Genomic DNA, 16,803 nt, shown 5'->3' with positions numbered 1-16,803 from the left:
TGACTTCAAATCCTAGACGTACCCCCTGGGCAAGGCATTTAACACCTATTTGCCCCAGTTCCTCATCTGTAAAATGGGAACACTCTGGAGAAGGAAATGGCAAACATTGCACTATCTTTGCCAATAAAGTAGCATCGGACAGGACTGAACAACTATATTTTCCCTGTTCAATCTCACTGAGAATTATATTTCGCTCCTAATTATCATGTGTTAACTTTTTGAATATGTCTATCTGTATTTTATTTTTCCTTTAAGGAAGAACATATCTGTTTTTTGTATCCTTTATCTTATTCTTAGTACTGTATTTTTTTGGGACTATTAATGCCATTTTCAATGCCCCCAAATCTGCTTTCTCTGGTCTGTGGATATCGAGAGTCTAATTTTAAATTGTGCTCAGGTTATGCCCAACCGCTTGGCTAGAGACTGCTCCCAAGAGATCTAAGCAAATATTCTAAGCAGAAGTCTGAATTATTATGGCCCTAGTGTGAAAATGAATACTTAGATGTCCTTAGATCCTACATATAAAATATCAGAATACCATGCTGGCTAGCTGGGGGAGATAAAGAGCTTCGGGAGAGTAATAGAATCACAGGACTTTCAAATCTAGTGCATATATAATGGTGGAAATAAGTAAATCAATTAATCTTCTTTAAATGATAAAATACTGGAAGTCTCTATTAGGTGAGAATCAACTAGTCAAACTAACACTAGATTTAGTGAAAATGTTCTTAAGAACTGGAAATTGAGTGGATGCCCATCAGTTGGAAATGGCTGAATAAGTTATGGTATATGAATGTTATGGAATATTATTGTTCTATAAGAAATGACCAGCATGGTTTCAGAAAAGCCTGGAGAGGCTGGAGAGGACTGGAAATGTTAAGTGAAGTGAGTTGAACCAAGAGAAAATTGTACACAGTAATAAAAGATCATGTAATGATAAACTCTGATAGATGAGACACTTTTCAACAATGAGGTGAGTCAAGTCAATTCCAATATATTTTTTTTTAAACATACATTGTTTTATGAATCATGTTGGAAGAAGAAAAATTAGAGCAAAAAAGAAAAACCATGGGAAAGAGGAAAAAAAAAACTGAAAGAAATGAACATAGCATGTGTTGATTTACATTGTCTCTATAGTTCTTTTTCTGTAAGCAGGTGACATTTTCTGTTCAAAGTCTACTGGGGTTGCTTTAGATCACAACCTACTGAGAAGCAAATCTTTCATAGTTGAACACTGCACATTCTTACTGTTATCGAGTATAATGTATTCCTGGTTCTGTTTGTTTTACTCAGCATCAATTCATGCAAATCTTTCCAGACCTTTCTAAAATCACTTTGTTCATCATTTTTTTTATAGAACAATAATATTCCATTACCTTCATCTACCACAATTTTTTCAGCCATTTCCCAATTGATGGGCATCTACTCATTTTCCAATTCTTTGCTACCACAAAAAGAGCTGCTATAAACATTTTTGCACGTGTGGATCCTTTTCCTTCCGTTATGATTTCCTTGGGATACAGACCCAGTAGGGGCACTGCTGGATCAAAGAATATACACAATTTTATCTTCTTTGGACATAGTTCCAGATTGCTCTCCATAAAGGTTGGGATCATTTCACAACTCTCAATTCCAATAGACGTGCTGGAGAAAACTATCTGAGAACTGATAGACTGAGGACTGAATGTGGATTGCCACATAGAATTTTTCAACTTTTTTGTTTTCTTTCTTTCTTTTCTTTCTTTCTTTCTTTCTTTCTTCTCTTTCTTTCTTTCTTTCTTTCTTTCTTTCTTTCTTTCTTTCTTTCTTTCTTTCTTTCTTTCTTTCTTCTTTCTTTTCTTTCTTTCTTTCTTTCTTTCTTTCTTTCTTTCTTTCTTTCTTTCTTTTTTTCTTTCTTTCTTTCTTTCTTTCTTCTTTCTTTCTTTCTTTCTTTCTTCTTTCTTTCTTTCTTTCTTTCTTTCTTTCTTTCTTTCTTTCTTTCTTTCTTTCTTTCTTTTTTTCTTTCTTTCTTTCTTTTTTTCTTTCTTTCTTTCTTTCTTTCTTTCTTTCTTTCTTTCTTTCTTTCTTTCTTTCTTTCTTTCTTTCTTTCTTTCTTTCTTTCTTTCTTTCTTTCTTTCTTTCTTTCTTTCTTTCTTTCTTTCTTTCTTTCTTTCTTTCCTTCCTTCCTTCCTTCCTTCCTTCCTTCCTTCTTTCTTTCTTTTCTTTCTTTCTTTCTTTTTGATGTGATCTTTCTTGTGCAGCATGATAAATGTGGAACTATGTATAGAAGAATTGTACATGTTTAACATAAAACATAGATTAGGTCAGATGCAGATTTACACTTTTATATATTTCCTTTAACAACAACAAAAAACCCCAATGACTTCGATCAATCAATAAATATTTATGCTACTACTAAAAATTAAAAAAAAAAACAGAAAGAAATGAACATAGCATGTGTTGATTTATATTTTCTCCATAATTCTTTTTCTGTAAGCAAATGACATTTTCTGTCCAAAGTCTTCTGGGATTGCTTTGGATCACTGAACCACTGAGAACCAAACCTTTCATAGTTGAACATTGCATATTCTTGCTGTTATTGTGTACAATAAAGAAAAAGAAAAATGTTCTTGGATGAATTGAAGTAAAGTGTTTGATTAGGCTAGGGAAATTTTCATCAAGGCCTGTGGAGTATCTATCAAATAGAAGACCAGTTCAGAACCCAATTTATTATAGCATCTGAAAGACAGCAAACAGGTAGTCTTGCAAGGAATCTCTTGACTTGTGATCATTTCTCTGGACTACACACAGTCTCCTAGTAATTTCTCATGAGGATAACTTGGTCTGTGGTAACTATGGGCACCTCACTTGGGATATCTTCCCATATTAATTACCAACATCAATTTAGAGATGTTCCCAAAGTCTTAGTGTGGATTTAACTATTGCAGTTTAAAAATTAAGACTTTTGGGATGGTCTGAATATAGTATGGCATTTTCTTTTTGTCTTAAAAAATTATTCAACATTTAATTGATGAATAAAACATTCAAAAGAACCAAAAAAAAATTTGCCAATGAAATTACAAATCTCTGGTTCATACAACTTGCTTTTCCTTTCAAGCATGTAAAAAATTGAGTATATAATTCTTCCAAATCTGTGCTACTTGTATATATCTGTTCTCTTCGGGTCATTAAAATGAAAAAGTGCTTCAGTGATTCGACCACTATACTCTCCCCTCCCTTCCCCCAGTGCGGTAGTCTTGTAAAAATTAGGTAAGGAAATTAGCTTTGACATTGAAGCAGCTTTTCCAGAAGAGGGTGCCTTATTCTGGCTTAATTCATTCCAGGATTGTTAGAAATAACGTCATGTGAGGACCCAAGTGTCTCTAGGACAGGAACCTATCTTGTAATAACATAAGAAATCCTTGTCTCTTCAGTGCCTGTGCCCATGACTAAGTATGTGTAAGGGAGGATTAGCCAAATTATCTGTGGAGGATGATGATCAAACACTGAAAAGGTAAGGTTTATTTTGTTTTGGTTTTTTTCCTTTTTTCTTTTTTATTAAAGCTTTTTATTTTCAAACTATATGTATGGATACTTTTTCAACACTGACCCTTGCAAAAGAGGTAGCAGTCTACTAGTTCTGCCCCCTCCAGTCCCATTCATTGTCCTTCTTTCTCCCCCTCTCAGAACCTGCTCCTAGATCTAAAAGTTGATTAAATTGGATCTCACAGTAAGAATCGTCTAGAATAAAGATGTCAGACATGAATGCTGTTCTTAAAACTTTAACAAAATAATACAGTGACATTACATTTTAAAATTGTTCATATGCAACTCAGAGAGCTTATGTTTGGATTAATGGCCCCATTGTTGGGGGACCTTTTTGTCAGCATTTGGCCGTAACTTTTCCCATTTCAGGTCTCTAGGTTCCCACAGGATTAAAGTTCCTGCCTCTCCCTGACCTTTTCTGATCTGAGAAGACTCAGGGTGCAACAGAACATCTTAAAAAAACACCAGGCAGGGTAGGAGACTTATTTGAGAGAGAATAGCCACTGTGGTGATATAACAGAACATAAGAATAAGGATTTTGGGGTATGACTCACTCCCCAAGACTGCAGATTTTCCACCAAAGGTCTCAGCATTCCTTATCTCCCTTATTAGTTCCCAATAAATGTCTGTTTACTGGGTGTAGTTTTACTATACCTCTCAGGATCTATTTCAAAGTAATTCACACTAAATTATATAAATACACATATACATATAAAAAGCGGAAAGACATATATTGTTCCCTATTTCCAAGATATTTGAATTACAACAGGAATCAAGGTTCTATTGTGCTAGAATTCTGGTCTTAGTCAGCTTATAGAAAGTTTTCTGATTATCTTTCTTTCCTTTTTTTTTTTTTTTTTTTTTTTTAAACATAGGAAGCTTTTAGCTCTGAAATCACACAACCAGGAGGCATGTAAATATTGGGATCCCTTTCCAGGTCTAGATCTTATGCAACTTATTTACTATGTAAAATTAGGCCTGGCATTACTTCTTGAGAAAAAAAATTCCTTACAAACAAGTTGAATTTGATCACTTTATTTAAAAAAGTATCAAAGCATTTTTCCAGCACATTTGGTTATGAATGCCATGAAGAGCACAGGTACTATTTAATACAATTTGTGTAGTCCAGTCCCATCCATGTTGTCAATGATTTAGATCTGTATAGGCTGAGAGCATGCTGAGCACTTGTGATGACTCCATGTTCCTCAAAAATCGAGGCCTGATAATGATGCAGTCAGAAATCTACTTTAAAAAGTTGAGTCTTTTCAACTAAGACTTAGTTTTTCATGATTTTCCCAGAGCCAATCATGATATTTATTTAACTTGTGGTCTTCAGGATGGACCTGGAAGAAAACAAATGAGAAAAAAGATAAGCAGAAGGAGAAACAAATCTAAGCTGTTCATTTCTATTGAAAGCAGTCTTAAAACCTGCGTTTTAAGCAGAATCATTCCAATCAGTCATTGGTGTCTTGCCCACGGTCCACTTGTAGTTGCACAATGGAAGCTTATCCAATAGGGATAATAACTCGGAACAGGCAATGTAAGAGTGACAACAGTGCTAGATAAGAGTTGGAGCCTGGGTTCAAATCCTGCTCTACTGCTTACTATCTAATTGATTACAGAAAAGCCATTTAAACCCTCCTGAGCCTTTTTCTTTATCTGCAAAATGAGGGTAAACACTACACTACTACTGGGGGACAAGGGGAAGTTGGACAGTCTCAGGGCTGAGGCAAGTGTAAAAAGGAGCCATTTACTAAGACCTTACTATTTTGTAGACAAAAAAGGAGGATGTGAACTGGATTACAGGCCCTTAGGTGGGTCTATAGCTATACAAACAACCAAACTAAAGAAACCTTCTCAATCCAGAGGGGGACTTCTACTGAGTTTGCCTTTCAACAACAATGGAGCTAATTATATTTACAGGTGAGAGTCACCTGGAAAGTAAAATTTATACATGCAATGACAATAATCCAAAAGGATCCCCAAGGTGAGAGATAAAGCCGAAATCTAACAAATGCTAATCTATTAAAGCTTACAATGGCATTAGGATTTTTGGGTTAGCCCATTTAATAGCAGTAAAAGGCCTTGGCAGGGACTTCTTCATTTTAGTAGAGGATGTTGGGGATATTATGGCAGTTCACAAGACAAAGCCTTAGGGGGTTTGTCGACCGAGACATCATACTTTGGTTCCCCTCAAAATGAGAAATGGATGCCACGTTAGGCTGCATTACCTGAAGTGCAGGGTGCTCTCTGCTGGCTAGAACTATCACATCTGGAGTGTTGTGCTCTATTACATGAGCAATGATGACAAATGTCCTGAGGAGGGGAACTAGGACAGTGAAGGGACTTAAAACTGTATTATATCAGGAAACAGAGGGACCCAGGGAGATTTTATTTGAAGGCAAAATAATTTAGACAAGAGAAAATACCACCCCTTAAATAATCAAAGGGCTGTTGTGTAGAGGAGGAACTGGATAGATTCTATGGGACTCTCATAATAAAAACAGGCCTCCTCGGGAGGGGAGACCCTCCCGGCCTGCTGCTGCTGGGAGTGCCAAAGCAGAGCAGGTTCATTTTGGGAGGGAGTGCTACCTCCAGGCAGGCTCTTGGCTCACAATGGGACAGCGTTCCTGATGAGGATGACACATGCTTGTTGGTGAAGAAGCAGAGGCAGTAAGAGAGGGAGACCACCCAGCCAGGCCCTGCTGGGCTCTCCCTGCTTCCCGCCCATCTTCAGGACCACATGGCCTTTTAAGCCCAGCTCAGGAGGCGTAATGACACGGACAGGATGGAGCTTGGATGCCGCCCAGGGATGGCAGAGAGCCCCTCCTCTGAAGCCCCCAACAGGATCATGGTGCCCATGCAACCTTTGGCTGAAGCAAGTGGCGCTCCCTGAGGCTGTGGCTATGGAGGTTCCTCACCTGCTTCCACTCGTTGACACAAAAAATTCTGTAGGAATCATTGCCATATTTTCCAATCCCGTGCAGCTCAATCGGGTACTTCCACTGCTTGGTCAGATATTCATCTAGAGGAAAGACTCAGGAGATGAGCAGGTTTCACTAGCCCCAGATGGAGTGCAGGAGGCCAGGAAGTCCTCCCCCAAAACCCCAGCACTCCTCCACTCACTCACTGCCCCCAGTCACTTCTTGAGAAGAGGTCAGGCTCTCCCTTGGTTTCTATAACACCCTTCTGGTATTTCATGGGATTGCGGGCGGCACAGTGCACATGGCGCCAGACCCTAGCTCAAACAGGTGGTCAGTGAGCACTTAGTAAGGCTCTGAACTTTGACAGGCAGTTGGAGGAGGGCAAAGCAGTGTCAAGAGGCAAGTTCCCTAGAGGGCAGGCCCTAAGATGCTTGACCTAGGGGGGTTAAACTGAGGCTCAGGAGAGAGCCGGCCTGCGCTAGATGACTGTGTCCCTTTGACAAGTGTAACAAGTGCTACCCTTCTGGCTTTCTCTAAAGATTGGATAATTTCATGTTTATCTATAAGAAAGTACCTGAGAATTTGATGATGGTTTTAGCTCTGAGATCATAGAGCCCAAGAGGCTTGAGCAGCTCTGATACTTCCTTCCAGTCTGCAGCTCTCGCCACCTCGGCCGAAGGGTACTTCTCCAGAAACTCCCAGAGCACAGGTATTGCCATCTTGCCTAGAGAGAAACGGTAGCTGGTGTATATTGTCACTCAAGAAGGGGGGTATCTTGCTCATTTAACTTTTCTATCTGTTCATTTCTCATGCAGAGATGAAGTTCAAAGAGATTTAGTTTAAGAGTTGGAAAAAAAGGTTTTCTGAGGTTGAACCTTTTTGCTCCTTGGCAGGTTTTTTACTGATGATACCTGGGTGATCTGGCCAAAATTAGCTCTCTCTGCTAAGTCAGGCTAGGGGAGGCTGCTTCTACCAGTCATTTCTGAAAACAAAAAATACCTATACTAGAAAACCAATACTTACTGACAACTTGAAATATATAGAAATGATTAATCAGGAGCTCTATGTGATGTTGAAGGAAACATTTATTATACCTTTACCATTCAAGTAACAAAATAGTAAAATCATAGCTAACCACCCCTTCCTCCAAATAAAACAAAACAAAGTGGAAATGCCAAATAATATTGGGAAATTTTTGGAAAGAAAAATGCACAAGTGAGATGTGGGACTTGCAGCAGACCTATCAAGTGAGTGACCACAAATCAGATCTGTTCCCTTGATCACAAAAAGAATAACAAATGCAGCAAATAAAATTAGAGATAAAAATTTTAAAAAGGAGGGAAAAGGACAGAAACTGTTTATTAGTTCAACAGTTTTCTTGTTTTCAATTTTATTAATCTCCCCTTTTATTTTCAGAATTTCTAATTTGGTATTTAATTAGAGGTTCTTAATTTGTTCTTTTTCTAGCTTTTTTAGTTGCAAGCCCAACTCATTGATTTTTTTTCTTTATTTTATTCAAGTAAGCATCTAAAGATATAAAATATCCCCAGAGAACATTTTTGGCTGTATCCCATAAATTTTGGGATAAATTAACAGAGTTTAAAATAATAAATGAAAGAAAATGAGGTGTCTCTAGAAAACCAGAGCAAGACTGACATCACTGTACCTCTAACTAACAGACATACTGTGAGAAGTCCAGAGTCAAGAATCCCAGTAAATCCTCTGACTAGAGATTACCCTGGGAGGCCAATGAAAGAAGGAGGACATTTGTAGCAAAATTTTCTGTTATACTGAAGAACTGAAAGTAAATAAATGCCTATTGACTGGGGAATGGCTCCACAAGCTGTGGAACCTGAATGCAGTAGAATATTACTGGCATCTGATGATTGTCAAGAAGCATGGCACAAAGTATCAATGGATGCAAAGTGTAGAATGAAGAAAACAATATATACAATGACTACAACTATTTTTGTGGAAACAAATAATCTGAAACTGAACACAGTAAAACCGTAATGACTAAGCTTGCTCCCAAGGGAGAAAGAGGAGAAAGCATGCTCCGGCTTCTCTGCAGTACATTGTATATAACGTCAGACTTTTTAAAGTGTGTCTTACTAAGCTTTCTTATTACTAAGCACTGCAGATACAAAGGAAAAAGATGCTGACCCAGTCCTGTTCTTTCAGGAGCTTGGATTCTGACTGGGGAGAAGCACAAGGGGTGGAAGGGCAAATTCAGGATGCAGTGGCAGGTCAGATGACTGGAAATAAGATTGTCCGTGGAATTCAAGATGAAGAACATCAGAAGTGACGCTATAGGAAAGATCACAGAAGATCTCACTGAAGCTTTCCTAAAAAGAATGGCTGAGAGAAAGAAAAAATGAAAGATTGAAGAATAAGCAATAGAAAAGAATGTTTTGGAAATGTGAAACTTGAAGAGCCTTGACTCTATAAAGCAAAGCAACAGATGACAGAGTTGGGGATACAAGCTGAGAAGAAAAATATGAAGAAACTGTTTGAATGGATGATGTCAGACTGTTACAATTCCATCAATGACTAAAACCTAGTAGGTTCTCTACAGAAGTAGGAAGGTAATTTGGTGAAAAAAGGAATAAGGTATTTTCACCCACAATTTGAAAGATGGAAAGAGGGACCTTGGATACCTTCTGGTTCAAACCCCTCATTCTTAAGCATCAGGAAACTGAGGCTCAGAGAGACAATTTGCTTGCCCAAGATGACATTTGGTTGGTGGACTAAGCCAAGCCTAGAAACCAGCAAAATATAGTTTCAACATTAGTCTCACTTACCTGAAGTCCTATTGAGAAATATAGTAGCAATGAGGAGCTTCCATGGGTCGTGAAAGAGTGTTTCCTGGACAAGATTAAAAGGGGATCGAGGGGGAGTCCACTTTTTAAACAGTTTCCGTCGAGGTGGACTAAGGGCTAAACAAATACATCATGTCAATGTTAGATACTCAAAGTGGCTTTAGAATCCAACTGCTATATTTCCATACCTTCTTGGTTATATTTGTTGGAGAAATACTGGCTGGTTTTCCTTCTCTCCACTTGTGGTCGCTGGATGATGTTTTCTGGAAAGAGAATTAGCACTGGATAGAGTGGAGGAACTGGAGTCAGGAAGAGCTCAGACACTTAACCATGTGATCTTGGTCTTAACTTCTATTTGCCTCAGTTTCCTCAACTGTTAAATGGGGACAATAATAATGCCATCTCTCAGAAAGAGTTGTGACGATCAAATGAGATAACATCTGTAAAAATTATTGCAAAGCACTCTATAAACCCTAGCTTTTAGTATTGTTATTTGGAAAATTCATGATTAAACATTATAAGAGCAGAAACAATAAAAAAGTGAGGGAAAGTGCTCAAAGCTACAGGCACTAATGATGACTTAACTATCATCCAAGAATAGCAGCCTGTATGGCTGTGGAGACTGAACAAACCTTATTGTTCTGAAAGATTTAAATGCTGAAGGAATTGACTCCCCCCAGGGAGGGAGTTAGCAGTCAGAGTATCTGGGCAGGCCTCTTAGTCCCTGGAATTGAACTAGTCACTTTTACAGTGCTATCAAAGCTCTCCAGAGAAGTGTCTATAGTCCTCATACATTTACCTAAATCTCTACTTAATATGAGTAAGAGTTGACAGTTATAGGTCACTTTAAATAAGATGAAGCAACTTTTATTATCTCATTCTGATACTCATCCCTGGGAGAGCTGTGAGGTTGACACCATGGACTTCAAGCCCACTAATCTTTCCATTAAGCCGCCTCCACTATTGCAGCCAAAGCCTTTTGTGGGGAGTTGAGCTCCTAGTGGTAGGTAACACTCCCACTTGCAGAGCATGGGTAACATGTTCTAATTCTATCTCAGAATCTCAGAGCTGGAGAAAGCCAGAGTCCTTCCTGGATCTGTTCTACAAACCCCCTGCCCTGTGATTCAGTTTGTGAGAGATGCTGGGGCTTCTGCTTAAACTACTGGCACAGCTGTGGAGGACCTGGGTCCCCTCCAACACCACAATGGGTACAGCCTGTAGAGGGCAAAGAGGTATCCACTAATATCCCAATGAATATGTAAATTATTACAGAGCTGTTTAAAAGGAGTCACTTTTTAGAGATGATGTGCAGAATCCATTTTCCACTGAAGCATCATAATAGTAAAAGCACTGTTAAACTCTGATCTCCATATTAAAACTAGACTGCAAATTAGAGATGACCCTCGTGATGATAGTTGTGAAGTATTTAATGGAATATCTAGAGCAGTTTTTATATAAGCAGAAGTTAAAGAAAAAATTTTGCATGATTTATAATATACAAATAATTTGTGGAAACAACATAATATACTCTGAGGTAAAAAGAATGTCAGAGAAGAAAATGATTTCTACTCTTTACTGGTTTGTATAGAATGAAATAACACATGCAAATCCTAGCCCATGGGGTTTGCTAAATATGTGGAAGATGGAGAGGAGTGAGAGTTTAACTCCCTGGTGGTACCTGTAACCCTCAAAGAATAAAGCACAACTGGTAAGGAATCCCCAGGAGTCACTGGGATGGGGGAGGTAGGAAGGGTTGGTTACTTGCTTAGAGATTCTCCAGAGAAAAAATTAATATTAATACAGGCAGTATTTGTTTGAGGCTGTGTTTTTTCAGATTGCCAAAATGAAAATCCTGTCACAATCAGTTATAATGTGCAAGAATTTTGAAATTATACTTATAAAAAGTAAGAAAAAATCCACAAGATAGTATTTGACTCAATGAAGACCTGTACATGGTACAGAATGTTTTTGAATTTTCTCTCTCTAAATTCTAGTTCTAAACAATGTCTACGCAAGACCTACAGAATTCTGTAATGGTAAACCTTAACAACTCCCCTGAGGAAATTTCAGCAGTTCTCAAAAACACAAGTATACCTTGAAATGTTGGCACAAAAGTCAAATCTTTTTCATCCTGGGAGCTTCTACTGTCTATTTCAGAATTACATTTTAAAATGTCAGCATGCAAATGTTCCTTTTTTTCTCCAGTTTCTATAAAGGTCTTTTCAGATCCTCCAGAAATACGCCCACTCTTTTCTTTATATTCTGAAACTTCACTGGCACCTAATGCATTTTCTGTACAAGTTCCGTGTGCAGTATGCATCTGGGCATGTGAGCCTGAAGCAAATATTTTATTTATCAGTCCCTTTTCCTCTTCATCTGTCACTTTTACATTCACGTTACTCATTCTGTCATCAGAACAGCAAAGAGGTCTCTCAAGGTGCTTGTCGTGTGCAATGGAAATAGCTTCTTTACCAGATGCTGCCCTTTTCTGTCTTTGAATGCAGCCCGAGTGACCTTTCCTGGCCCTTTTCTTAGCCTCCTTCCTGTGACTCCCTTTTGTAGCTGTATCCTTTCCTGTGGGTGTTTTCAGATTCTGGGAGTCACTGACATCAGCACCCTTCTGGAGCATTGGCTTGGAAGTGAAGCGAGACAGTTCGCTATTCTGGTCCTGCCCCTGCGAAACCCTACATGGACGAGGAAGCGCATCTTTCTCTTTCCTCTGAGGCATCCTCAGCTTCTGTTTTGGGCCCAGGCAGCTCTGCTCCCCCTGGAACTGCAGAGCTTCCTTACTGGCACGAGGGAGTCCTGAAGGAGTGTCACTCTTGGGAGGGGCCCGGAAGTCAAAATCTTCTGGCTTAAGAGAAGTCTCTCCACTTTTTTGAAGGTAACATGCAAGTAAATTTTTGGATCTAAGCTTCACTCCCTCAGGACTAGAAAAAGAAATAAGAGAACTGATTCACTGATGAATAGGAGCAAGTTAAAAAGAGAAACAAGTCTGAGAAAGCTAATCAAGAATTTCCTTTCCAAGACCTGAAAAAGGCATCGAGCTTTTCTTGTTGAAAATGCCTGAACTTTGATTTCTGAGTGTTCCCATTTACTGGAGGTGAGGAGAAGGGAATAAGCATTTATATATAGCTCCTACTGTGTGTGCTACGTGCTTTATAAATCCTATCTCATCTGATCCTCACAACAACCTTGTGGCTAGGCGCTATCATCTCCATTCTATAGTTGAAGAAACTGAGGCAGACAGAGACTAAGTGATTTTTCCAGGGACACAATGCTAGTACTTAAGTGTTTCAGGCAGGATTTGAACTTGAATCTTCCTGATTTATATTCTGTCCCACAATGCCTCTGAGCTGCCTCAAAGCATTTTATAACACAATAATGTAGTCTTAACTTTTGCCTTACATTGTAGGCGCCAAAAAAAAGAAGGAAGGAGAAAGTTCTATTAGACTACAAAATTCCTGTTCCTGTTTTTATCACCTGCCTGGGCACATCACATAGATGTGTTTGGTTTTTTTTTTTTTTTTCCCCTGAGGCTGGGGTTAAGTGACTTGCCCAGGGTCACACAGCCAGGAAGTGTTAAGTGTCTGAGACCAAATTTGAACTCGGGTCCTCCTGAATTCAAGGCTGGTGCTCTATCCACTGCGCCACCTAGTGGCCCCCACATAGATGGTCCTAAATAAATGTTTGCTGAATGACTTATGAGATATCTTACCTACTTTATTTACCTGATAAAATAAACATCATATTTTCCAGCCGTTTTCCCAGATAATCTTTGCTTGACCATCCTTTCCCACCCACAAGGAACAGGCTTAGAACGCTCCATGAGAGCGCCACCCTCGCAGTGGATGCTGGCATTAGGTTCCTGTAACTGCGGAGTTATTTCTTCTCTTTTTTCTGTCACTAACTTCCTTTCATCGTCTCCCATTTTTTCACCTTCCTCCCTGAAAGAGAAGTGATAAATTACTGCGCTTGCGCATTCAGTCAGGAACACAGATCAGCGGGGGTCCAACCCAAGCGGCCCCAGCCCAAGCGACCCCTGACCCCAGACTCCTCCGCCGGGAGCTCACGCCGCCGCCCACACGCGTCCTTTCCCAGTCTCAGACCGGGACGTCGGTTAGGAGGCAGTGCCCGTACCTGGACACCTGGACAATTGCAGGGTGACCGGACTGGACGGAAGGGGGGGTCGGATCGAGCGCCCCTGGGGTCGGGCTCTTAGTACGCGCGGGGGAAGGCGGCCGAAGAGGGACACGAGCCCTGCCACCAGCCCGCCCAGAGATCGGTCCGTCACCTTGGCTGGGCTGAAAAGCGGAGGAGGAAGCGGGAGAAAAGGGGGCAAAAGAGGAAGCTCTGAATAGGGTCGAGCGGAAATTGGGGCCGAGCCGCTCAGGCGGAGGGGGCGGGCCGGGCTGGGCCTCCAGCTGAGGAGCCCCGAGCTAAGGAGTAGGAGAATTTGTCTCAAATCGCGATCGCTCTGCTCCCGGGGCGCCTGGGCGGCGCCATCTTAAACGGAACAGCCGGTCACATGATTCGTGGAGTCCGCTTCCCATCTCCCGCCAATTACTGCGCAAGCGCGAGTACCCCGGTTTTTAGTCCGGACCCACATATGTGCCATTTGGTACCTGGGCGGTCTCTCCTGCCTCCTTCATACGCGCAGTGCATTCACCACACAGGGAACGCTCTCCGTGCGCGTGTCTGGGTCTCTGCCCGCGTGTGTATATGTGGGAGTATGGATGGGTGGATTTCAGAAGGGGCTTCTTTGTAACCCATCTTCGCCCGGCAGTTCCGTAAAATTCCTCCTCTCAATTTCTCCGCTCCCCCCCTCCCGACAGTTCTATACACATGCGCAGAGCAGCAAGCTCCTTAGCCCGCAGGCGCACTCGGAATGTCTGCGTAGTCCTTGGTAGCGGGAGGAATACATAGCGCATGTGCGTTGCCGGGGATATTCCGTGGCGCGCACGGCGCATGTGCGTTGCCCGGGGTAGCCCAGGTAGCCAAAGTGGCTGCGGTTTGGGAGGGACCGAGTGACCCGGGGTCCGAGGGGAGAGGCCATGAGGGCCGTCCTGACCTGGAGAGATAAGGCGGAGCAGTGGTGAGCCGCGGGGAGGCCCGGAGGGAGGGCGGGAGCCGCAGGAGCGGGAGGCGGTTAAGAGGAGGCAACTTCGGCTGCTCCGCACTTGGGTTCCTCGGGGTACTGAGGGGGACAGGGGAAAGGGAGGAGGGCGGAAGGGAGGACCGAGTCAGAGGCATCTCCAGCCTCCTTGCCTCCTTGACTGGCACGCCCTTCCCTCCCTCAGCTTCACTCTCCCTATCTGTAAAGTCGGGGAGCTGCACCAGGCAACTCCCGGAGCCTCCCCCGACCCCCTCCCAGCCACCGTCAGGCTCGCGCTTCCTCTCCTCCTGGGGGTCCCCTTTTACCCCCTCCCCTTTCCTCCCTCCCTTGTATTGCACTCCCCTGTGCATGTGTCCGCTCCCCCAGGAGAATATCAGGCGGTGGGTCCAAGGACTGAGTGGTCCCCTGGGATGGATTGGGAAAACGGAGCCCTGGGCTCGGAGGCAGGAAGGGTCTGCATGCCAGGTCTTAATTCCATGCTTAGTCGTTTACTAAGCGGTTGAAAAAATGCCTATAAAGTGCTTAATACTTTCCCATTCGGAATATTAAGTATTATCGCCTCAATCTGTGTCCCTGCCAAATTTGGTATTCCCGGGTCAGGGCTGCATTTCCCATCCAGATGTCTTCGCAGACACTTTCTGGACTCCTCCGAGGCTCCCTCCCCAGGAGGCCTTGCCTCAGCGCCCTGTTGTTAGTTTCAAGAATAGTGTTTTGCATAGTTTCTCAACTTGGCCCTTCTATACCCATTGCAGGGTTTGGGAGGCAAAGTTTTCACAGGAAATACCTTAATTATATGGATAATAGAATTTTCCAGTAGTAAAAATATAATAAAGAGTAACATTAAAAAGTGTTCCGTGTGTTGTGCCTTATAGTGGATCATATTCTTCACTCAGGTTACATTGTAACCGCATTTGTATTGCTTCTTCAATTGTATCCATTACCTTATTTGTTTCTCATAGTAGGTAGATTTCATAGCACGGTGAGACTTGACTTAATTAGCCCTGTGACTCTGGACGTGTTTCTTCGCCTTTCTCACCTTCAGGCAACTTTCTTTTTTAATAATAGATCTCCCCCAGTCTATTCTTTTATCTAGGTAAGTGTATCCCCATGTCAGAGCAGAAGCACCAGAGTCACAGAGGTGAAGTTCCTTTGTTCTTAGTTATACAGGGAGTACCAACCAAGTCACAGAATCATAGAAATGGTGCCCTAAGGGACCTTAGAGAGCATCTCTTCTCTCTCTTTACAGATAGATAAACTGAGCCTCAATTAAATGACTTCTCTGTGATGATACAAAGAGTAAATATGCAGATCTTTGGATCCCAAATATTGTATTCTTTCCTCTATACCAAACTAGTTTCCTCTTTGGCATTGTTTTAATTTAAGTTTATGTGATGCAATAAACATTTGTTAAGGCCTTCCTAGGTGCAGGGGATACAAAGATAGAAATTTTTTCATCTTCCCTTGAGGATTTTACTTACTTTTAGGGGCACAGCCTGTATACAGATAAGTGAATATAAATTATGTACTAAATAAATACAAAGCAAGGGTGGAATGATTTTGGAGTTGAGGTGTGCGTTGATATGTATCACTCATCTGTGGAGCTACCAAGGCTCCCAATTGCCTTTCATACCTCAGGCATTTGGAACCTTTGAATCCCCCACTATTGCTCCTTAATACCTGCTATCTGCCCTTAGGTTCAACTAAAAATACTGCCTCCCGACTGTTCCCTTAGTATGTGCCATTTCTTTTATCTAAAATAGACTTTCATTTTCTCTCTAAAAGTTGAGTTGCTAAAATTCCTACCTAATTCCAGTCACTCCTGCAACTGCAAGAATTTATGTGTAGCGGTGATTAAAAAAGCCAAACAAAACAAAACCACAACTATTTCTTTTGTATTTGGAATCGTGTACATCTTGCCTTCTCAATTCTAAACACCTCAAAGAGAAACTCTCATTGAAGGAAACTCTTCCATTTTATTTCTGTAGTGACAGTCTTATTCCAGATAAGTCATGTAGTTATATTTTTTTCACTGAAAAATTGAGAACATCCTAACTTACTCTCTTACCTTCAGCAAGTCATCTTGCCCACTCTGAATCTCAGTTTGCCTCTCTGAATGAAGGAATTGGACTAGATGATTTCAGGTTTACTGTAGGTGGCATTTTAGCTGGGACTTGAGGGAGTCAGCAGGGAAAGCATTGTAAGCATGGAAGACCACCAGAGAAAATGCTAGAACTGATGTTTGAGAAACATCAGGGAATTGAAGGTCTTGTGAGAAGATGATGTAAAGTGATGTAAGGAGACTAGAAAGATGGAGGCATGTTAAGAAGGGCTTTGATTTGATTTGATTTTTTTAAAGAGAGGAAATATTTAATATTTAAAGATTTGAGTTAAAGTTTTTATCTTTTTATTTACTTAAATA

The 16,803-nt window shown here is 41.1% G+C and overlaps 2 protein-coding genes across 7 annotated transcripts in view; one reads left to right on the top strand and one right to left on the bottom strand.

The window, feature by feature from the left end:
* Positions 1 to 4,544: 4,544 nt before the first annotated feature.
* MBD4 (methyl-CpG binding domain 4, DNA glycosylase) lies at positions 4,545 to 14,040 on the bottom strand. Of its 2 annotated transcripts, none has more exons than XM_074283864.1 (8): positions 13,894 to 14,040; positions 13,000 to 13,215; positions 11,363 to 12,198; positions 9,457 to 9,531; positions 9,251 to 9,385; positions 7,024 to 7,173; positions 6,447 to 6,550; positions 4,545 to 4,868 (listed from the first exon to the last, which is right to left on the bottom strand). In XM_074283864.1, exons 2-8 carry the CDS (start codon positions 13,197 to 13,199, stop codon positions 4,791 to 4,793), a joined length of 1,578 nt encoding a protein of 525 aa, XP_074139965.1. In that variant the 5' UTR covers positions 13,200 to 13,215; positions 13,894 to 14,040; the 3' UTR covers positions 4,545 to 4,790. The 2 variants fall into 2 exon arrangements, with proteins under 2 accessions (XP_074139965.1, XP_074139966.1); XM_074283865.1 differs by lacking the exon at positions 13,894 to 14,040 and adding an exon at positions 13,409 to 13,705.
* A 167-nt stretch (positions 14,041 to 14,207) lies between these two features.
* IFT122 (intraflagellar transport 122) overlaps positions 14,208 to 16,803 on the top strand; it is a 69,694-nt gene continuing 67,098 nt past the window's right edge. For all 5 annotated transcript variants that reach the window (XM_074283862.1, XM_074283861.1, XM_074283860.1 and 2 more), the window contains exon 1: positions 14,208 to 14,363. In XM_074283862.1, the coding sequence (XP_074139963.1) occupies positions 14,323 to 14,363 (41 nt within the window). In that variant the 5' untranslated portion in view covers positions 14,208 to 14,322. The remainder of the gene's footprint in view (positions 14,364 to 16,803) is intronic.

Source organism: Sminthopsis crassicaudata, chromosome 1 (genome assembly GCF_048593235.1).
Source record: "Sminthopsis crassicaudata isolate SCR6 chromosome 1, ASM4859323v1, whole genome shotgun sequence".
Taxonomy (NCBI): Eukaryota; Metazoa; Chordata; class Mammalia; order Dasyuromorphia; family Dasyuridae; genus Sminthopsis; species Sminthopsis crassicaudata.
The sequence above is the reverse complement of the archived record's forward strand: the minus strand, read 5'-3'. Positions and strand labels throughout refer to the sequence as shown.